The following is a 23425-nucleotide window of genomic DNA, read 5'->3' on the forward strand; positions in this document are numbered from 1 at the left end:
CGCAGGTCCGGCTCGGGAGCGCGCGCGCAGGCGGGCGGGCGGGAGGCGGCAGCCGGCGGCGGCAGGCAGGGAGCTCTCTGCGGGCGCAGTGCTGATCCGCCGGCGGGCGGCTCGGGAATGCGAAGCGATGGCCGCGGGCGGCTCGGGCAGTAGCGGCGGAGGAGGCAGCGCGGAGGAGAAGAGCTACCGCCGTTTCCTCGAGCTGTTCTTGGGAGAGTTCCGCGGGCCCTTCGGGGCAGAGCCGGCGCCGGCTCCCCCCCCTCCCGCCGCCGACACCGCCGCCTCTGAGGAGGACCCCGGGGCTGAGGGAGAGACGGCGGCGGCCGCCGAGGCGGAGGAAGGAGAGGAAGGCGCGGACCCTCGGCCGCCCACTCCGCCGCCGCCCCCCCCGCCGCTGCCCCCGCTGCCCCGGCCGCTGTCGGAGTACATCACGGAGGAGGAGGTGGAGGGCGAGTGCCTGGACCTCTGCCTGCAGCAGCTCTACAAGTAGTGAGTGCGGTGCAGGGAGAGGGCGGGCAGGCGGGGGGGAGTGGGGTGGGGGGTCCGGGCGTGAGGGGCCGAGGGGACCCGAGGGGATCCCGCCCGCGCGTGGGAAGGGCGCGAGGCCGCCCCGAGGGGACAGCGGGGGCCGAGTGCCCGCGGGGCGCGGAGCGGCAGCAGCGCTGTCCCCCGTGGAGCGCTCCGGGACGGGCGGACGGAGCGGACGGAAAGGGCCGAAGCGGAGGAGAGAGCTGCCCGGGGCCGGTGGCCCTGAGGTGGAAATGGAAACGTTCCCCGCTTGAGGATTTCTCAGTGGGGAAACCTCTCCGAGAGCGAGGGAAGGGGAGAACCCGGCGACGAGGCAGTGTCCCCCCCCTCCCCCGGCCCCGCGTCCGCAGGAAAGCCGTGCGGGAAAGCTGTCCGCGGGGCGGTGGAACGCGGCGCGCTGCTCCGTCTCCGATCTGCTCTTTCTGGAGGCTGCAGCGTAACGAGGGAGCGGGGGGGATCCGTTCCCAGTGTGAAAAGTCTGCGGACGGAAAGCTGAGGGTGAGTTGCGGCGCTTTGTGCTGCGCTCGGCTCTGAGGGCTGGGGCGGCAGGAGCGGCTGTTAGAGGCGTTTCTTCGGGAGCCCTGTTCGGCTGATGGCACAGAGGAGACAAATGAACCTGTGAAAATACGCGCAGCGCACCGGGGAGCTCTCTGAGCTGATCATTGTAACGGGAGGTGTTACTCGGTGACCGAAAACCCAACAAATAGGGAAAGAATCGGGTTTTACTGCTGCGAGATGCGCTTCTGTTCGGTCCTGCCCTGCCTTCTGCCGAGGGGATCGCACAATGGGAGCTGAGGACAAAGCTCTCCCGTTCACAAGGCGCTCATCCCAGCACCTCGGCGAAGTCTTTCTCCTGAAGCAGCTGGGGATGGGTTCGGGTGCCGGGGGAAGGAGGGGCGCGTCCCCGCCGCCTATTTAGGACGCTTTCTTTCTTTTAAACACGCTTGTGAAACCAGAAGTCAGATCAGCTCCAATAAAGTTTTAGCTAGAGAACAGATTATTTTAAAATGTTTCGTAAGACGCATCTATTCGATGATTTGGAATGTGACTCCGTGTGTGTGTGTCTTTCTCTCTGCGTATCCCCGTACCCCAGGACAGACAGACTCCAGTTCCCCCGTTTCTGAGGTCCCTGCTCATGCATTGAATTATTGAGCAAAGACCTTTTGAGAGGACGGCGTACGTAGGGGCAGCTCTTGCCAGTGCTTTTGTGTTTTTGTTTTTGTTTTTTTTTTCCTCCTGCATTTGTGTGAATCTTTTGATGGTTACTGAATGACTGATCTTCGTGGCTTTGTTTATGGTGAAGTCAAGGCGGGCTGCCTTCTGCAGGCATCTACGTTACTGAGCAGAAAGCAGCAATTGCCTCCAAATAAAGGGAACTGAGGATCGTTTCGGAAAAGTTGTTTGCCAGCGGCTTAAATACCTTGTTAATGTTTAGGAAACGCGTTTTCAAATAATGAATTAATGTGTTTTATCTGGTGATTGGTAGACACTGATTTGTATATAGCTCTCTAAGATAACTGCAAAATGTAATTCTTTGAAACATTTTAAATATTGTAAACCAGATCTAATGCAGAGAGCTAAACTGGGGTAAGTACAAGTCTGCAAAAGTGTTCTCCAGCTGAAGTGTTGACTCTCCAGTCGTCACAGAAACTTAATACTGTCAAAAGGCCCTAACACTGACAGGAGTAGAATGATTTCCCCCTTGTCAGCAGAGAGTTCCGATGGTCGGATGGGCACAGAGATGAGAAACTTCGTGCATGTGAGTAAAGCTCTGCTGTGGCAAATGGTTGTGGTTTTGTTTGAATAAACAACAAAACATAAACAGCAAACAGAGCCCGTGGAACTCATGCAAAGGGAATGTTTTATTGGTATGTTATTAGCGGGGCAGGCTATATTGGGAAGGCATGCTATCTGTAGCTGTAACTATGTATTAGTCAAATGGCTGGTGTGCATCGTATGTAGAATGAGGATAAATCCTCATTCTGTGAAAAATCCAACAGCTGTTTTTCAGCTATTTTAAGCGCACTACTTTGGTTCTTTTTTAAGGCAAGTAAGATCATTTCAGAAATGAAAACATATTGCTAATCATGAAAAAAATGTGATAGTTGAATGTCACTGTACAGATCAGTATGAGCAGAGTTCCTATTTATGAGATTTTCCTGCTGTTTTCCAAAAGACTCATAGCCCCTTGGAGATTTCCAGTTCCTGATTTCCTTCTAGAGACAGCATATGCTTGGAAAATTAGATTAATGTAATCTTTGTAGTGTCTAAATGCCACAAAATGTGTACGAGCATGTGAGCTTTCTTAGTGATCCTCAGCAGCATGAAAGTGATTAATAGGAAGTATGTTAGATGAAGAAAATGACCAAAAAGGGAAGAACTTTGAGGAGCTGCTTTGGAACACTGGGTGATAACTTGAAGGTGGGTTTTGTTTGTGTGTGATTATCTTGTGTAGAGTCTTACTCAAGAGAAAGCTGGGTATTTTAAACCATTTCAGTGTGGCAGCCAATATATTAAGGACTTAATCCTACATGTGTTCAATGAGCCCCCATTGCTTACTTGCACTGAGCCAGGAGTAGTCATCATTTCTGCCTTATTTTAAGGGAAGAAGTTACCAACTTGAAGGAACAAAGTTGCTTATCATGGTCTTTTATATCCCTCTTCCTACTGATACTTGATTAAAAGTAATGTATTTAAAAAGCAGGTTCTTCACAAGTCATCTGAGGAACTGATGGAGGAAGCTGTGGTTGCTGGGGCAGGACAGGGCCAAGCTGCGTGAAGTTGCGCTCTCTTACAGGTTGTGTCGCTGGGAGGAACAGATTTATCTTGCTGCTACATTGTTTCCTGTACAAATGACATTTAGAAAAAAAAAATCCAGTGCTATATTTTCCAGAATGTCTCTTACTCTTTTTTTTTTCCCCTATTTTTTTCCTATTTTTTTTTCCCCCTAAGCTTTGCTGGGAATAAATAGAGCCTGCATCACTTGCTGGTTCAGGTTTGCTTCCGGTGACTGTGGTGGTGCTTTCAAGTATTCCTTCAGAACCATCTCTCTCAAACTGAGGAAGTAGTCTTGTTCCTGCTGTGTTCAAATTTGAAAAAGATTCCTCGTTTAACAAAAGTTTAAAAGCCATCTTAATTGCCTAACTAAAGAGCTGACGGCCAAGTGATAATCTTACTCTTGGAAAATGGAAAGGGGGACGTGTGAGCACTGCTCTTCCAGAGCTCTTGGCAGAGTGCTCTGCAACATTCCCAGGATATCATAGATCCCAGGATTAGGATTAAAAAATACAAGGTTTGAGTAATCCATATGGTCTTGCTATGAAAAATCAAGCAAAGCAATGTAGGCTTGGAATTATGTAAAATATGGACAGTAAAGCAGTGTATCCCCCTCCCCCCCATCTTGCAATGTTAACAAGGAAGAACATTTCATGGTAAGTTTGTGTGAGCAGAAATCTTTTTGTAAAGTACACTCTCACATTAAAGACAGAAGTTCTATCTGCTGTCTCCATCACTGCCGAGCGAAGAGGCTGGATCTTTCCCCAGAACAAAGCAGACATGCATGCATTGAATTTACTTTCTTAACTGCTGTTGTATGGAAGCTGGTATTGCTGCCAATATCTGTGAACTGAAGATCGTGTGCTTGCTAGATTTTTTTTTTTAACTTCACACTAAATAGGCTGTGATGTTTTACTCTTTTATGATGTTTTACTCTTTTATGATGTTTTACTCTTTTATGATGTTTTACTCTTTTATGATGTTTTACTCTTTTATGATGTATCTTTCATCACCTCTTCTATTGACTGCAATCTAAAAGCCCTTATAAGAAATATAATTACGCTACTTGCTGTCTAATATTTATCACAAAAGGAAAAAAAAAGAAAAGGAAATGCCATCCTTTTAGGATGGTACTTGTTTAATATTCTTTTGTGTGGATTTACAATGGAAACCACAATCGTGCTGTTGGTCCATGTCCACAGTAAACGACCATTGGACTTCCCAGCCACAGCTCTGCTGCAGTGTGGTCTGTTCCTCAGCCTGTTCCCACATGGCAGCAGGGCGGTGCTGGCCTGAGGCAGGCTGCTGCCTTGCCACCACTAGGAACCAGTGCTGGGCAGCAGGGCGTTGGCGTGGCAGCAGCAAGCATCCAGCTCTGCCACTGAGCTGGGGGCATGGCTGGCCCGTGCCCTTATCCTCACACCAAGGGGTTTTGGTCCTGGAACTCCCCGTGCTTCTCCGTAGAAAGATCCTGCATAATCTGGTAGAAGTGCCTGCATGAAGTTAGGAGAAACTGGTAGTGTTATTAATGCTGTATTACTCTTTAAAATAATCTGCTGCTGAGTTCTATCCATGTATGGGATGATGGTGATGTCTCAGAATTCAGTGACGGGCGTGTTTCGTACACCTTAAACTGGAAACTGTTGTACTCTGCAAACAGGTGCTCAGTGATAATCGCATTCAAAGCCCAGCTGATGGTCTCCACAGCAAGAGATTCCTGAAGTTGCTTTCAAGGCATCTTCGGTTCACGCTCCCACGCATTTAGAAATACTGAATCAAATCAGATATTTTGATACGCCTTCTAAAAAAAGCGCATCCGCTAAAATGAGCTATTTAAATTGCAGATTTACACTTCGTAATGGTTAACATATATGGTGACATTTCCAAACTTCTTACTAATTTATGAGTAAAAGGATGCTGAGTTCTCGAGTGCAGTGGTGACTGTGCTTGGAAGTTGCTTTATATAGCATTCAAAAAGCTCATTCTCAGTGAACAGATTACAGGACTGTATTCATACCAGTGCTTTTACTTCGCTGAATGCTTCTTGTACAACAAACTAAAGGAACTTAATTTGATGAGGAACTAATTCACACCAAGGTTTTTTGACCCAAATGGAATGTGCGTAGATCCAACTGCTCCCAGAGATGCTGTTTGCTTTTGCACACACATTAATCACGCAATTAGCCCTGTGTTTACACGTTCTTTTATTTGATCCCGTATGAGCACTGTCAAAACTACTTTGGCTTATCAAGAAAAAAAGTGGTTTTGAATGTGTGTAATAACATTTATTTGTAATATGATACTTTCCATTGGTAAGATACTTGAAAGCCTTCAACTAAAATCTTTTGACTGTCTCGTGAAACTACCTTTGACTAACTTGTGGATGTGATGAGCAAGTTGGTCTTCATTCCTTTCGAGTTTTTTTAGTCATTCTGCTATTCTGCACAAAGCTCCGTGTGCAGAATAGTTTCATCCTTAAAGATAATTACAGTGAGAAATTTTACCAATGGCAGAGAATTTCTCCACCTACTCTCTGAAGAAACGATGGCCTTTTCTGTTGTGGCTCTTTCCCCAGAAGATCTTTTAAAATCGTTTTTCTTGACATTGAAATTAAATTTTAGTTTGCTTTTTGTTACGTTAATAGAACTTTCGGTGTCTCGACTGCTCTGTCACTGGAATATGTTTTCATTCATATTTTGTTGTCTTGCTAAATTGCCTACACGATCACATTAAAAGCAAAAGCAACGGGGCATGTAGTACACATAATGAGAATTCCATTTATTCCTCTATTTGATGTCATTCTGAACTAATCTCTGCCTGTTCTGCATCATTCTCTTTCTTCATGTTTTTTTTTTTTATTTTTTATGGCATACAGTTTCTTGTTTTCACCTCGTAAGTATTCTCACCGCTAGGAAGGATAGGTGAAAAATGAGATGAAATGGAATTAATGCTTTAAAACATCAGATGTTCTTTGCACCAGGCTGCAAGACTGTCTTATGCAATGCATCCATAATTACGTAATGCCAATGGTTACAAAAATAAACGTGCCCTGGACAATATGTGTCCATGACATGTTGGAAACCTATGACACGCTACCGACCTGCAGATGGGCAGTGCTACACGTCGGCGTGCGGCTCCTCATCCTCCATTTAGCTGAAATCAGCTACTATACAAATATTGTAGATTTTTTGTTGTTACAATACATTTAGTGATTAGATGAAATGAATGCAGATTGTGGGCTTGTTTTACAGAAACATTTCTGCTGTGCCTTTGTACTTCATTAGGAAGAAACAACATCACCCACAACTAATAAGGCATTTTATAAAGGAGCAATCATCAGTCTCATAAATTAGAACTGCAAGGGAAATAGATGCCCCTGGGTACTTCAATAATTAATACAGAAGTTAAACGAGCTCACTAGATTGCAGGATTACCTCAGTTTATGTTTATATTGGATGGAAAACAGCTAAGGGCAACTAATGATTGAGTAACTGAACGCACGTTTTAAGCTGCAGCACCGCTCACCCGGTCTGAATTCCACTTGGGAAGTTTGAAATGTCTTGTGGTAGAGCACGATTAAAATGTTAGCTGCTAGACTTTGATCATGGGAAAACTGTGCTTGGATGCAGGTGAGTTTAAATCAGGAAACATTTGCACTTTCTTGCAGCAGTAATTCCAATAAAAGGAATATTGGATTAATTGGGTGAAATTGTGGGTAGCTTCTTGAAGTTCATTTTCCCAGAGGATATGATTTTGAAACTATTTTTGCTGATCTTTTATGATCCTGAAAGTTCTGTTAAATTGTATCTTTTTTTTTTTTAGTTTAGTTTCTTTTGCTCTTATTGTACACTAGGGATCTGAGAACTTTCTCTCATTTGAGAGTATGATTTTGTATGGGCTCTGCACTTCCATCACGATGGAACTAAAAATAGGAGCAGTGTATAAAAATAGGACTTGGCATTTTAAATTCTTGGCGCTGTTTCTAGGGCTGTTCCTTTAACCTCAGGCTGTGACCTTCTTACTGAGGTTCAGGAATCTGAAATGAATTCAGTAAGTTATTTCTCATTAGTGTTACCAAAACAATGCATTCTATGCATTATATTAATTACCTTCTAGAATGATTCTTATACTTTCGGTCGTTGACACTGCAGAGGGCCCAAACCCGCACACTGTAGCCAAGGATTTAGCAAGCAGTTACGCTTTGCTTTTTCTGTTTCTCAGGAGATAACAGATGAGGCAACTACAAGTTTGTTCCATGTGTGCCAGCGTTACACGCAACAAACTTCTGCTCACTCAGCCATTGCTTGATTTCTTTTTTTTTTTTTTTTTAAGTATGTGATAGCTCTGCTAAATCCCATGGTAGGAATTATATTTTTAAGTAAGTATTTGGTTTAGTAGTTTATAATAGAGCATGAGAATCAGGTGATGCATTCTGTTCTTTTCTGAAACCTATGAGACTCCCTGAGAACAGTAGCAAAGTATCAAAAATTCCCACCTGCATAAAAAGAAGAATTTTACATAAAACTAATCATGCACGCTTACATATAAAGCATGTGTATGGGAACTGCTGAGTCATGGCCTGAACCACTGATTGAGCACCTGGAGGAAAGACCCAGTCAGCCCTGGGAGCACAGGTGAAGGCAATTCACCTGTGCAACCAGAAGGGGTGGAGCCTGGCTCTTAGGCCTCATTTAAGGGCTGACTGCCCCTGAGGAAGGATCTCTTCCTGGAGATCCCTCTTTGGTGGGAGCCTTTTCCTGCGAGCCCCAAATCTTCCGATCCGGGTGAGTGCTGTATTTTCCTTCCACCTTTTGTAACGCTATTTCCATCGCGTTAGTCCTGCTTATCGCTGCAGCATGACATATGTTTTAAACTGAAGCTTTTCTTGTAAGTAGTGTCCCTCTCCTGAAGTCATCTCGTTGTGTTGGAGGCAAGTCTGGCTGAACACAGGTATTTACATAGAGGTTCCCATCCCAAAAATCTGATGTTCTCCAATGCCACTTTCCTCTTGGAAGCTGTGTAGAAACGTGTGCTGAGTAACAAGAAGCAGAAGTCCAGCATTTTTGGAGACTGGGAGGACCTCTGTTGTTCAGTGAGCATATCTATACATATCTGTACTTTGTGCACGTAGAGCATGGGTGTGTTGGGCTGGTCTTACTTCTGCTTTCTTGCTGCAGTGTGCTCCATTGAGAATAAGGGAGGTATCTCTTGTCAGATGAATTTAATCTCTCCTCTTCCTTACACTCCCAAAAAGTAGAGCCAGATTTACAAGGAAATGAATCTTTAACATTCAGATGTGAATTGTTACTAAAATTACTCCGGACAGAAACGAGTGCTGGTGTAAATACTGCACTGAGCTACCAAGGTTCGTCCATGTTTACTTCAGAAGAACATCTCTTATAATGGCTACAAGAGAGAGATCTTGGATTTTCTACTGAATATTTAAAAATGTGACGCATAGAAGTGATTCCAAATACTAATGACTTCGTTAGTTCTCGTGTGCCCCAAAAGGATGAAATCTGAGACGGATTTTCTCTTCAGAAAACCAAAGAGAAAGTGACATTTGCAGTTGATTCACAATGTCTTTCTCTCTTCTAATCTCTCGGAACAGCTGCATTCTGTCCCCCAGACCAAGCACTGAACACCTTTTTTTATTATTTGATTTATTATTTGATTCTTAGAGGGAGCTCTTCTCTCTGGTCTTTAACCTTTTACCTCAATATTAGCAACCATGTAAAATTCATGCAGAGAGTCATCTTTCAGCTAACCAGGGTTAGACTTATCTCTGGGCAACACTTGTGCAATTCCCATTGCCCGCATGAGCAACCTGATCATCTCCCCTGTGCATGCTTCAGCTGAGGATGAATTTTAAGTGCTTTAAATTTTCCTCATTGGCGTTAACCTTTTTTAGTTTGACTGATTATGAATGACCCAAATGATCATATAGAATATTTAAAATCTTGCTAATTACATTGTACACTAATTTTAGAATAATATTTTTGGTATTAAATACTTTCGGTGTAGCATCTCACAAAATGGAGTTGGTGCTGTTTGCGTTGTTTGTCTGTGTAAGTGCTGCTGTTTGTGACGTAAACTTGAGGCAAGTCTCAAAGTTCCAAATCCAGCTCTGGGGATTAGAGAAAATTGAGTTTCTCCAATGAAATAACCAAATCAGCTAAAATAATTTCCCCCTAAAATCTTTTGAATTCTCAGCATGCCCTGGGGGATGAGAGAAGAGAGGTGTGTGAGCAGGGAGGAGGAGCAGGCATTTTTAACTGTGAATCAGTGTGTATAGAAGAATACAATAAATCTGAGAAACTCATCTTAATTTCATCCTAACTAGTTGAAAATTGAACGCAGAAAGCAGTGCACTTAAAATATTTTCTTTAAATTTGTTTGTAAAGGATGTTCTTATCCTAATTTTATAGTAAATAGACTTTTAAAAAATACAAAACATCATTTGCTTAGTAATGCAAATCTGCTTTTATTTTATTGAATGTTATTCAGTTTAATTTCTTGTCCTCTGAAAACTGAGGTAATACATCTTGTGTTTCCATGCTACATCTGTGTCTTGACAGAATAGTAATAGAGGTGAGGGCTGGAACAGCCCAACAAATGTTACAGTAACGCACAGATGTCTTTTATGTATTTATTTCATGTTTATCTTTCCAAGTCAAATTCTTATCAGTGCCTTTATGAACAAAAATGGCTCAACCAAACAGAAATTTAGAATAAGAAGGGAGTGAAAAGCTGTCTTCCAGTCTCATCCTCTTTATTATGGAGCAGAACAAAGTGTTACATCTGGAAGTAACTCCTTGTGTAGGGGGTTATTGTCAGTTTTCAATTCTGAGAAAATTGCCATATGAAAAGGAGATAACAAAAAACATCCGCTGAGGAAGCAGAGAAAGAAGAAGGAAAGCACTTTGAGGAAGTCTGTTTTATCTATAAGTTTTATATATATTTGGGAGGTTGTAGTGAGCTGGGAGTCAGCCTCTTCTCTCTTGTAACTAGTGACAGGACGAGGGGGAATGGCCTCAAGTTGCTCTAGGGGAGATTTAGGCTGGACATCAGGAAATACTTCTTTTCTGAAAGAGTGGTCAGGCGCTGGAATGGGCTGCCCTGGGAGGTGGTGGAGTCACCGTCCCTGGAGGTGTTCAAGAAACATTGAGATACAGTGTTGAGAGACATGGTTTAGTGGGGTTATTGGTGGTAGGTGGATGGTTGGACTAGGTGATCTTGTAGGTCTTTTCCAACCTAGCTAATTCTATTCTATATTTGATTAGGTGCTTTTCATGTCTTTGCAGGTAGCATGAAACAGTAAAACAAAAAAAAGGAAGAAAGATAGAACTAATATCAGCATCTGACTCACCCGTGGTCATTGCATTCATATTTTAGAGACTTGTTATCAGTTTGTGAAATGGACCCGCACAGTAGCAAACCTCATCTAAAGTCTCTTTTTATCCCCATTTAATTATGGCAGACTTCCTAAACTGAATGCAGGCTCCAGAAGCTGGTTGTGCACTGCTGTATTTATGTTTGCTTTGACTGTGTGGAGATATTAGGGCTATGCCATTGCTTTAACTTCTAAGTCAAAGATCTGGTTCTTCCTTCTTCTCTTGCTTCTATGCGGTTTGCTCTCAGCACCCCGTTAGCAGTTACAGATGCTTTTCAGGGAGCTGCTGTAGGCCTCAAATTTTATTTGGAAGGACTGAAAAGCGATTCAGCTGCCTCCTTTTAGTGCTGACAGGGGGACAGTGCCATTCTGCGTTGCCTGTGGCCATTTAGCACATAGAAAAGGAAGTGTTCTGAGGTGTTACATCAGGGGAGACAAAATAAAGGCTGCTTCTGCGTGGGAGTAAACCCCACATTTCTGTAGGCTGGAAAATGAAACATTGGATTTGTTGAAATTAACAAGCAAATACTACCATAAGATCATATACCATTTTAAATATGATGTGCCAGCAGCATGTTTTCCTCATTTTCCAATATGTTCGCTGCTGCAAAAAATTAAAAATACTGTAGCTTCATGTTATTCTGTTAGCCTTGTGGTGCATTCTATAATGGGATCTTGCTGCATTTTGTGATGATAGGCATCTGAAGGTTGTGTTCGTACTTACAGTACAATAAGGAGTCAGAGTGTTTGCTACAAAAAAAAAAAAAGATTGCTGCAAAATAGATCTTGCGAGGATAATCAAGAAAACTGAACGGGCTAAGCGGATATTTTGCTAGAAGCTGTACCACACAATTGTATCTAGCTAGAGAGCCTGTGTAGGCTCTTCAAAATGTTAAACAGGAACTTGTGTTTACTTTTCTTACTTGTTCATTTCTGGTAACCAAGCAATGCTATCCGTGGAGCAGCAGGGGATGCAAGTTGCTAGCCTCAATTAGAGCAAGGTTAAGTGACATGATAAAACCATTACTGAGAGAAGTCTAGAACAGCGACCCTTGTAGTAACACTGGTGGCAGCAATAAGCATGGAAAATGTCAGGAAGATACCAAGCTAGACAACACATGTGGAGGTTAATTTGCATTTTCTGCATGTCAACAGCTTCCAAGCTATGTCAAAGGAAGTTCAAGGTAGATTAAAAAGGAAGAGGATATGACCCTCAAAAATTGCTGCTTTTGAATCCAAGAATAAACTAACACATCCTGCAGTTCCATAAACTCGTATGTTTCAGAACTTCATTAATGAATTTCCCACATATTAATCCTTCTGCTGGAGAAAAAGATTTGTTTAACTTTTCCACTCTCTGAACAAGGAAAGATAAGTACATAAAACAGGGCAGGAGGTTGGGAGACTTTAGAGTCAAAAGAGAGCAAATTGAACTTCATTTGAAAGTGAACTTTTATAAAAGTTAATCTCTACTTAAGAAAATCATTTTCTTTGTGCATCTTCACTCCCCACCTTCTGCCCCTCCTTCAAAAATGTCATGTCTTTCTGTAAACAAGGCCTACAGGGAGGGTACATGCCTCTGTGCCACCGTGTGTTGGGCTCTGGTGTTTGTTCATAGGCTAAATATGAAGTTCATTCTCTGCCATGTATTGATAACATGAGAAGCACTGAAGAACTGGAAGAAGATGGCCTAATTTGAGGTTCTGTGCAATTCAGAATTTGGGATTTGGGATTTTTTTGGCATTTTTTCTGATTTTTAGGCCTTGCAGTGTTACTAACATGCGTTTTCAGTAGTGTAAATTTAACTTACTATTTCTTTCTGCAAAGTTAAAAAACAATTATGATGCTATCCATGGAAACAATAGAGAGTACCAGTACTAATATGAGTAGAAGTTACAAGCTACTACTCTCAGTTAGTATAAGGGTAAGTGATATGGCGTGGATACACAGCATGGTGTCTAAAGCTGTTATGTGACTGTGTACGACATATGGTTCTAAACCCATTCCCAGTTTTTCCCAGCTTTGACTCTTTTACTTGGCTGTATTTGCTCCTGTGACAATGCCCAGTGCTGCTGCCTCCCTCTTCCTGAAATATATCTAAACTTGAAGAAACAAAGCTGAATGGTGTATAATCCTAAGTAGCCACATGGAATTTTAATTCTTCCTATCAGTTATCTCTATTTGTATGAGTAAGTTTCATTCAAGCCCTACAGAATTGAAATCATAGATTCACTTTCATTAGCTCAGGGCAAATTAATTTCAAGGCACTGCAGTAGGTTGTACTCGCATTCTGTAAGCCAACTTGACAATCAGGTTCAGTTAGAATGCAAAAGTGCAGCAGCAGGACTGTATCCCAATATCTTAATGTGACAGCTAGCAAGGGAATTAGTTTTTGAAGCAGAAGAAGAGAAAGTGGAAACATTGAGGGGGTGGGTGCAGACAGATATGACAAGATTCTGAGAACCTGGGATTCCTGACAGTGTAGGCCTTCAGAGACCGCCCACTGAGCTTTGGCAGGTAATAATCTAGGAAATTATAACACATTTATTTTAAATGAAGCTGTTGAGATGTTTGATCTGAGATCTTCATTACACATACGGTAATGCTTTTACTGCTAGAGCTGTGTTATTTTACCAAATGGTATTGAAGTTGAGAAGAAATTTCAGAATGGATTTTGTAACGATGTGGCATCCAGTTAAGTGAGTGAAAGTGTGACCAAATTCTACAAAAGCTAGCATTATAATACTCCTGTAAAAGAGCATGGTTCTGCCAAGTGGATCGCTTGCTGAATGGTACTGGGAAGCATCCTCATGCCTTTGTGTACCTACGTGGATGATTACATTGTAAAAATCTGGTGAGCAGATGAATCTTTGCAACTAAAGATCTAAGACCTAATCTGCTCCCAACTCTAATGTTCGGGAGATTCTTTCAGAGGAGTAACTCTATGCAAAAGATGGAAATTACTGCTTATTTGTAAGCACTTTGTTTGCATTGTGTTCTGTAGCTTCATGCCTGTGTCACAAAGCCACCAGACAGATATTCCTTGTACAGCTAACCAGGTGAAGCATTCTGGCTGGAACTCTGTATGCTATTACAAAGCATCCCATCTGCTCTCTCTCCCCATCCCACCATTCTTTTGGACCTCGAATATAAAGCTGCGTGTGCTTAATTGGGGGAAGGAAAAGAATATATTTATTGGCAGCAAGGGAGTTCAGCCTCTACTGGGGGCAAATGGCAATGTACATAATGAGGTTCATAGCGTAAGATTTAGTAGCATTTTAAAGGAATTCCTGTCAGACCATTGCTGTGATAGGACTTATCAAAGAGGGCTTGCTACTTATCTGTCTTTGGCAGAGGACTCTTAACTCCATTTAACTGTCAGTGCATCTATAATCCTTGCTAGTCTGGAATAGTTGATAGGGTACCAGCTATCTTGGGTTACATTTTGTCAGAAAGAGTAAGGACTGTGTTTGTAGAATCAAAGAAGGCAAATGTAGCTATTAAATCAAATAACAATGAGCTTTTAATATGGCATAGCATAAGCCCAGGCTTTTTTTCCGTTTGGTAATGAGCCATTTCAGTACTGTACTGCAGATAAGATGGGGAGATAAAGAGTATCACAGACACAAAACTAGCAATTTTGTAGTTATTCTTGCATGGTGGAAGTCTTAATATACTAACTCTTGAAACATTCTGGCCATTTAGTACCCATATGGTATTGTGAAAGTGGGATTAGGTTACACTGGAGATGAGGCAGTGTTACAGCATTCAGCAATTAAAAAATAACATAAAAGAGAACGAAACAACCTAGTGCTGAATGGTGTCATGTGAGAGCAGGTCAGTTCTGGCTCTCTGTAATGTCTGCTTGCTATTTTATGTTTTAAAACATATCCACATGCAGGTGTGCACATGCTCACATTTTACTTTAGGGCTGAGAGAGGCTGTTGTTTCTCTCTTGAAGGTGATGTGCTCCGTTATTTCTCAGAATGATTGATGCTAACCGCTGTCCTCATTTTCCTTGTGGCATCTTCCAACACAAATAATTCTTGTTGAGAAAAGGATTAGTGCAGAGCTTCTCTTCTGGTTTCTGGTGGTTGCCCATCAGTGCTCATCTAGAACTGCATGCTGCTGGCACTTCTGCTGGTGATTTATGTGGTAGATGCGTGTGACAATTGCATATGAAGAACCGGACCAATGCCACCAATTCATGCCATCTCAGTTCCTTGCCAAATGAGTAGATAGATGGTCATCACTTCCAGCTATCTGGATACAGCTGCCATTAACTTTTGACATTCTTACAGCAGAGAACACAGTACTTTAAGTCCTTGCCTATCCATAAGATGCACGTTAAGAAAAACATTGAAAACAGATGAATAATTCTGCTCTTCCCACAACAAACAAGCAGAATTTTTTTCTTCACCTGTAACACAGACCTTGTGCAAACAGCTCCTACAAGCTCAGATATTTCTACATTTCCTTTTCATTCAAGTGTAATAGAAGTGAAATCTAGTAAAGTAAATGTTGATAGATGGAATTTATTCCCCGTGTCAAACTAATGAGGCATCACAAATATATTTTTGAATGTGTAAAATCCATTGGGGGTAATTGCTACAGCTGGAAAGAAGATGCAGAGTCTTCTTGAGCCACTTGTCTTCGAGTCAGGAGCAAGCAGAGCGAGTCACCATTGATTCAGATTTTTTCATCCTGCAATGGTACAGATTCTTTTTCAAAATTCTCCAGAGAAGAGATGTGACAAAGCAAACCTTTGTTTGTTTGTTTGTTTGTCCCTAAAGATGCAATAGAAATATGGAAATGGAACGGTATGGTGAGGAGAGAAACAGATTAGCATTCCCATTTCTCAGCAGCAGACATCCATTGTTTACATGGTCTTGGCTGAGAGTACTTTTGTGACTCATCAGTTGTTGCTTCATATACCCCATTGCCACCGAACGCATTTTTCTTCTGCAGAACAAGCAGAAGGCTACCTGCGTGTTATAGAGAGTACTGGTAACAAAACTGCTCTTGATCTATGCTCTGATGTGCAAGTCTGCACTTAGTGATTAGAAAATGTCTCCTGCTGTTTAGAAATGTTTGTCATAACACAGGGAGTTATGAAAGCGATTGGTAGGCTGGAATTCCTCTCATATGGAATGCTCATTTGCATCTTAACGAGATACTTATCGTTAGAGGGAGAAATGCAGGTGAAAAAACTGGTTAAAATTTGGTTGTTTTGCTTCTGTGCATTGCTGTTCATTTCCCAAAAACTTGGGTTGGATGAGTGAATATTGACTGTCTATGAATTACCAATATTATTTCTGCAGTTTGCTTCTGCAGAAGCAAATTAACCTTTAATTGCAAAACCTCACCGTGGTGCATATGTATTAAATCAGCTAAAGGTTTGTTACTCATGTTGATGTCTTACCAGGATGTTCAAAATTCAAAAGAATAATATTTTAACATAATTTTCCTTTGGATACAGTGGTCTTACTAGTTAAAACTTCCTGAAAGTTGAAATGTCACTTTTAAGGTCATTGTTTTTTATGCATGAAAATGGAAAGAAGAACTTGATGCGTTTGTGATGGAAAAGAGCATTGCTATGGAAAACGTCAGCATAAATTGTTCCTCTTTGTGTGTACATAGGTTCTGATGTCAAAGGCAAATATTCTGGTATTAAATGCTGTGGAATTTATCCAGCTGTAGCAAATGCTCTTAGACCCAGTTATCATCTTCTGAGGATCAGCTTATCTGACTTGGAGCTAAATTATGGGAACTTGACGCAACATTTATTGTGGACAGGAGACCCAGGAGCAAAACCAGTGCAAGTGGCAACATCCTGACTCACCAAGAAAATTTCCTTGCTCTCCTTCCTCCATTCAGGTTTTACATCATCCTTCTGTCTTGGGGAAAGCGTGTCCTTCTAACAGCAGGTGTAGTTGGATACTATGGACAATTATTTGGTGCAATCAAGTAAAACAGAAGATGAAGGCTCTTAAACTGGATTGTACGGTAGCGCAGTTGATATCTTTCTTTAGCGAAGATTCAAAATAAATGCTAGTGTTTTGAATCCAGTTTTCTTCTGGTGGGGTGGGATGTGCCTATGAAACTGTGACACTGAGTAACTGTGCCAAGTTACTGGTACTGCTACTGCCGTGCGTTGGGTGATTGGCTGAATTTAGGATTTGCATTGTGAAGGTGTATGAGAGCATGCAGCTTATCTTCTAGACTGCTCTTCCTTCACAAGTGCATCCAGATATGTTTTTGTTTTTTTTAAAATAAAGGCTTTTAGGTGTTCCTCAAGGGGTATCAGCTGTTCTATTCCTTCAATTAGTTTTATTACCCCTTTCTGTACTTTTTCTTCTGTGCATGTGCATTAGGCTGGGGAAGGTGGAAGGAGGGAAACTGAAACTGAGTCCCAATCAGACATTGCATTCAAGTTGCATGCACACTCAAGGTTTATTACGCTGTATAATCATGTTTCTATTTCTAGGGATTACTACCATTCTATTGCTTTCTTTTGCTTTAGTAAAGAGTAAGCTGGCATTTTTATGGAGCTCTTTATTACAGCCTACAAGATGTTTCTCCTGAGTGGTAATAGACAGTTCCGAGCCCACTGTTTTGTATGTGGAGTTAGGATGGATGTTTTTCCCCATGTGCATCCCTTTACATTTATCCAAATACAAAACTGTCTGCCACTTCGTCGCCATCCTCTCATATCGTGACATTGTTGCATCCAACATTATTCTATCTTGAAGAAATATTGTGTGTAGATATGTCATTTAAGAGAAGGTATAGGTAGCGCTGATTAGCTTGTAAATGCTAAACAGATCAAAATAGTGAAAATAAATTTCTCCTCTGTTAAGTATAGGAGGATGCCCATGAATTTTAAACAACCGGCCTCAATTATCCTTCCTGCTGCGGTGCGTTCATTCAGATAAGCCCGCAGCAAAGCACTTGGCCTAAAGATGTTTCTATGCTCTGGTCTCTCCATGGAAACAGCCTTAAACCATAGGAAACAATTCAATTCTAAAAAAGCGGAGTCTCCTTTCCATTTGGCTCCTAAAATAGCTGAATTCAGTCTTACATGTGCTGATGGCAGGTTAACTAGGCTGAAGGATGTTGTTGGAACCATTTTAAGGAGAAAGCTCGGGACGCGGTTATGACTGCCATTTCACTTACACCTCAGCTGCTAGGGCTCTCTTAAAGAACAACCTTGTTGTTCACCACTGAATTTTCATGCTGCAGCCCTTTTGGAAAGCTGAGGATTGTGAGCTTCACTCAACCTGTATCGAGGAATCCTGCTGGTAGTTAACTGCTGGTGTTTGTTTGTTTTCCTCAATGGTAGAAATGACAGTGAAGGTTCAGTTTTCAAGCTCTTTTGGCAGCCGTGTGTCTGGTTGATCTGAACACCCTTGTTTGTATTTTCCTGTTCTCTACAGACTAAAATATTTTTTTTCTGAGAGATGAAAGAGAGAATCAACAGTTTGTTTTAGTCATAATTACCCTGAATGTGAACACCAGCAAATAGTTTCAACAGCCATTAAAATTAAATTTGTCTTATAGGTTCCTTTGGAACTAGATGTTTGTTAATTTTACATCCTTTTTTTCCTGCATATCTCTCATATAGTAAATTTTCTTTGAAAAATGATTGCATGTAAGAAAACAAACCCAATTATTCTGACCATATGTCAGGGCTACTCAGCAAATTATATTTTGTAAATGAGACAGCTTGATCCAAAGGCATCAAAAAACCATTCCTGCTTTAGTGATTTTAGGTAGTGATTACAGCCGTGAACAAATGAGATATTTAGCTGATATGCTGATGTCATACAAAACCCTCACTGTTCACAGGACTGGAGCTGGGACAAAGAGATAAGTCAGGACTTTCCTGAGCGAATGCCAAATCCTTTGTGAACAGCCTGAAACGCTGCTCATGAAATGACTAGATTATGTTGATTCCTTATCACTTAGAGAAACAGCAAATGCTATACAATTGTTCCAGTCATGTTGCCACGACATGACCTTCTTTGGGTAAATTATGCTCTCTTTTCCAAATCAAAACTACTTTTATCGTCATTTTCAAGGCTCTTCCCTATCTTAGTCATGTTTTCCCTCTCTGTTCATGGCCTGTTCCACCCGCTTCCTGCAGTCTGACGTGGCCTTGTCCAGCAGTCCCTCTGTTCACCTTTCAGACCCACTGTGCCCATTGCATTTCCTCTGGCCTTGAATGATGCTCTATTTTCCTCTGGTCTGTCAGCCCTTTCTTCAAGATTAATGTTTCTGCCCTCCTCCTAATGCTCTTCTCTGATCTCTTAACTGACTTGCTCCACAAACTGTAATATGCCAACCAGGGAAAATGTATTTGCTTGATAGGGAGAATGACCAAGAAATATATGGATAATTAAAATAATATAATTCCCCTTACTGCTCTATGTCTGTCAAGTGTCCTCCCAGTGTAGCTCAAAGATTTAGCCTATTTTTGTCTGGATAATTGCAGGTGTCCTGTTACAGGCCGACAACTGAGGCAGGTGCTGAATTTCACTTTTTTTGAGATAATTGCACTTTGTTCAGGAGGTACACGGCTGCTTTCCTTTCTTAGAATTCTGTGCATTTTTCTAGTGGTTTTTCATCCCTCAATTTTCAAACTCATCATTCATCTCCCTGATTATTCATACTCCTCACGTATATTAAGGTTTTTTCTTGAGTCATTTCTTAGCATGGCAAGAAATGTAATTCTACGATTGATTGATTTACTAAAAGCTAGGCACAAGCCTGGGTTCTCCTGATTTCCTATTCCTGCTGCTAAGGCACGGCAAATAAAAATCCAAAGGGTTTCATGTTTTTGTTTACCCAATTTTTAGCATCATTTTGGTATCGTAGGAATATTTTCTTTTCTTCTACTCTGAGAAACTCAAAGAATTAAACTCAAAGAATTAAACCATACTGTTACCCATTCCTCTACCCTGACCGCTTCCTTCTTACCTAACTTCTGTAACTGCTAGGTAAATCTGGGTGGCATTGCTGTTGGCTTGAAGTATGTGTTGGGTCTGGAATAAAAGTGATGGATGAGAAGTTTGTGAATGAGAATAGATGTTTCACGCTCTGGTTCTACTGTACGGATGTCCTGATATCAAAGCAGGACACGGGGCAGCAGCCGACCCCGTATGGATGCTTACATTCTTTCCGAGTTTTTCCATCCATGGGAGCTGCATGGTGGCAGAAGGAAATGCAGGATGAGGAATGCGATTTATCTTCACTTAATAGGTTTCCTCAGTGGTTAGCAATTGTGAGGTAAAAAACTTCCTCCTGCCTGGTCCTGTAATAATGGAAGGCAGAAGCCAAAGTATTTGATCTCTGATAGTTACTGTGGCAGCTACAGCCATCTGGAAAGAGAGATTTCAAGTCTACAGCAGAAGGATCAGCAGAAGACGGCTGCATCTGCAAGGAGCCTGAGAGAGAGAGGCTGACTGGAGGCACCCACATGTCTTGCTGCATCTCTGCACTGGACTGAGAGTAGACCGCTGTGGAGGTAAGAGGAAACCTGTACAGCTGGATCTGACCTTTGAATTAGTATTGTGTTTTTCAGGACTGCCAGACCAGTGCTTTTCACATGCTCCAAGATTTAAAACAAAATTGGAAATATTTCAGATTTATGAGTATACACAGTCTAATCTGTTTAATTGCTGCCTGACAATATGAAATCAGTTTTGAATGTATATCATTCAGTAAAATAATAATTACCATAGCAACACACACTACATCCAAAACATAGCTCATCTCTGCAAAAACCCAGAAACAGAAAGCCTGAACTCTTCACACAGCTCTAAGAGCAATTAGTGAGGTTTCTTCCCTTTTTTTTTCAAATCACTGTATTTGAAAGAGGCCAACAGATGTTGAAAGGTAAACAACAATCAAATGTTCTTTCTCTCCTTCATCCTTAATTAGGCAGAAATCAGTATATTGCATCTCTTGTGGCAGAGACTGTGAGTGATTTTTGTGCACCGAGGATAAAAGCTCAGTAGAGACAGGAAATCAGCGGGGGTCTCATGTCGGTGTTTAAGTCTTTCTCACTCTCAGCCATTAGGATGAGACGTGTCCTGCAGCCGTTTCCCTCAGGGTTCTTTGCAGCAGCCGCCCTTCTGCCTTAGAGCCAGCAGCAAAGCTCTCCAGCAGCAGCCGCCAGGACTTGTACAGGGACGTTAGAATTTTAAACTCGTTCTTCAAATACAGTGGGTCAAATAGAGATGTCACAGCATTTTATTGTGGCTCTTCTGCGTTCATTGATAAATGGGGACTTGGTTCTAGGAGCGTGTTGCTTGTGAGTATGGGAAAAATACAGAGAGGATGTCTGTGAGCGTCCTCACAAAAGGAGGCAAAATCTTGTTTGGAAGGGGAAAATTTTGTCAAAGAAAGAATAAAAGGGTAGCAGTGGTCTTAGATGCTTAATTTGTTCCCTTCTGTACTTTAAAATGACAGAGGTGAGGATGAACAGACCATACCCTGCAGGGAGTAAAAAGCTGTAGACGTGCTTGACTGATAGATGGCTGCACTAAAAGTGGTTTTCTTTCCAGAATTAATTTAGAGATCACTGGGTCTATACTATGAAATCTGTGCTCTGTTGCCTTTGGTTTTATTTATGTATGTCTGTATTCTATTTTTTTAATTTGTTTTTGTGCAGAGGAGAAACTATTTTCAAAGATTAGCGTATTTACAAAGGCCTTTGGTGGATGTGAAGTTGCTTTCTTGCCCATTGTTCCATCAGCAGCAGAAGTGTTCAGTAAGTGCAGCAAGGATATTTGACTGAAAATATGTACTCAAATTATTGAGGATTTACTTGCAGTCTTTCTTGAAATACCTAGGAACAATGAAAGCCAGCCATCATAGCTTCTTATTCTTAATTTATATAAACGTGTGATTGTTGCTTCAAGTGAGAAATCTGTTTCCTTTTTCTGGCACTGCAGAAAGGTGCTTTCAGTGAGACCTAAAGCACTTGCATTTGCTCTCTGCCTGTAGCAGAAGATGCCATTTTTCCCTGCTCTTCAATAAAGAATCCATCATGAATGCTTTTCTCATTTTCGTTGAGAAGTTCCATGATACCTGACCACTGTACATGATACAGGAACATAAGAACGCATTGCTAGCACAACTGATTTGTACCATCTCGTTAAGCATTACTTGAGGACAGAATGAGAAGCTGAAACCAAATTTGGCTGTCAGGCATATGTGTAAAACTATTTAATGTTCTTTGCTGATGTAACTGAGGACTGTGTCAGAAAAAGTTTAAATTTACTTTTTTTAATGCAAAAAGCGTCCTCATTTGCTGCACCCGAAGACTTTGCCACCCCTCTATTATCACTGTACTTTCCATCACATCACGATATTACAATGACTCTCCCTGTTGTTTGTCCTGTTTATTGTGCTACAGTGGGTTTTTATCTGTGTTTCTGTGGGGAGAACTTGTAGTTTTCAGTTGCTTAGTTCCACAGCAGCAACAAAATCATTTGGAAGGACTTTTTTGGGAAGCAAGAACATGCTTATATTTGCAGCTTAAATTGCTTCTTTATTCAGTTTTCTTTCTCCTAGCCTTTGCTTTCTGGGTTTCCATAACAACAGAAAAACTCTTTCTTTAGTAACTCAGTATTTTTCAGCAAAGTACTTGTTTCATTTCCCCTCTCTTTGCTCTTCTTTGGATTGATATCGAAATGGGTACGAATTGGAAGCGACAGTGGGGAAAAATGGTTCTCTTTTCTCTCCTTATAGAGCATTAGTAAGGTATTCATAGGTCAGAATTGCTTCTGACTGCTGTCATCAAATCTGCCTTTTTTTCCAGGGAACATGCCTGTGATCTTCACATTTTCCACAGTTTTCCTTCTTATGCTGTAGACATAGACCATAGCAACCCAGCCTTCAGCCAGAGAGTGCTGCAAAGAGCTGCCAGCGCCTCCCTGTGCTCTGGCAGGAGGTCATGGCTTGGAAAAGAAGTGGCAGGCTTGAGAACACCCTCTTCTACACATCAAGTCATATTCTTAACAGCCAGATTGGCCTGACCTTTGTTATCAGTGGCCAGCTCCAGTGAATGCACCTTTTGGCAGTGCTTTCTGATTAAAAGGGTTTCATTTTATTATTTTTAGCTACAGTTGTCAGTTTGAAAGCATTAATTTAATTTTGTGTGCGTGCGTGTCTGTATCTCTAGGGAGACTATTAGTGACATGAAGGATAAAATGCAGAAAAAACTCATGGCTTTTCATTGATTTTTTTTTAAAGCTATTCTCTGTTGCTATTTTTTCTTTTAAATGTATTTAAACCTTAGTTTTCTTAACTATCAAATTTTTATGACAGCTTTCATCTGACCTTATGAATCATACAGTAACTGCAAGCAGAGTGCAGTATCATGTTGAAGTTTACCGGGTTGTAAATTTTTGTTTGGTTTTAGGTATTTACTAAGTCACCTGGAAAACTGTAGGAAAGAGATTGAGTGTTAAATTCATTTTACTTTGATCATTAAGAAGTGATTCTATTTATGAGAGTTAACTTTTCAGAATTTCAGCGCATAGGAGATCGGTGTCACTCATCCAATTGGAATGCTGGTAGTTTTTAACTGAGCTGAAAATCTGTGGGGTTTTCTGTTGTGTTGAGTGATGCACTGTCTTTGCAGTGCCCTAACTTTTGATATCAAACATCTGAAAAATAGAATAGCTAATAATATTCTGAGTTGTGTTATAATACCGATTT

The 23425-nt window shown here is 41.4% G+C and overlaps 1 protein-coding gene across 1 annotated transcript in view; it reads left to right on the forward strand.

The window, feature by feature from the left end:
* The window catches only part of PPM1E (protein phosphatase, Mg2+/Mn2+ dependent 1E), a 60686-nt gene continuing 37281 nt past the window's right edge, over positions 21–23425 (forward strand). The window contains exon 1 of the mRNA XM_021416149.1: positions 21–489. Within this exon, the coding sequence (XP_021271824.1) occupies positions 128–489 (362 nt within the window). The 5' untranslated portion in view covers positions 21–127. The remainder of the gene's footprint in view (positions 490–23425) is intronic.

This window comes from Numida meleagris, chromosome 18 (genome assembly GCF_002078875.1).
Source record: "Numida meleagris isolate 19003 breed g44 Domestic line chromosome 18, NumMel1.0, whole genome shotgun sequence".
Taxonomy (NCBI): Eukaryota; Metazoa; Chordata; class Aves; order Galliformes; family Numididae; genus Numida; species Numida meleagris.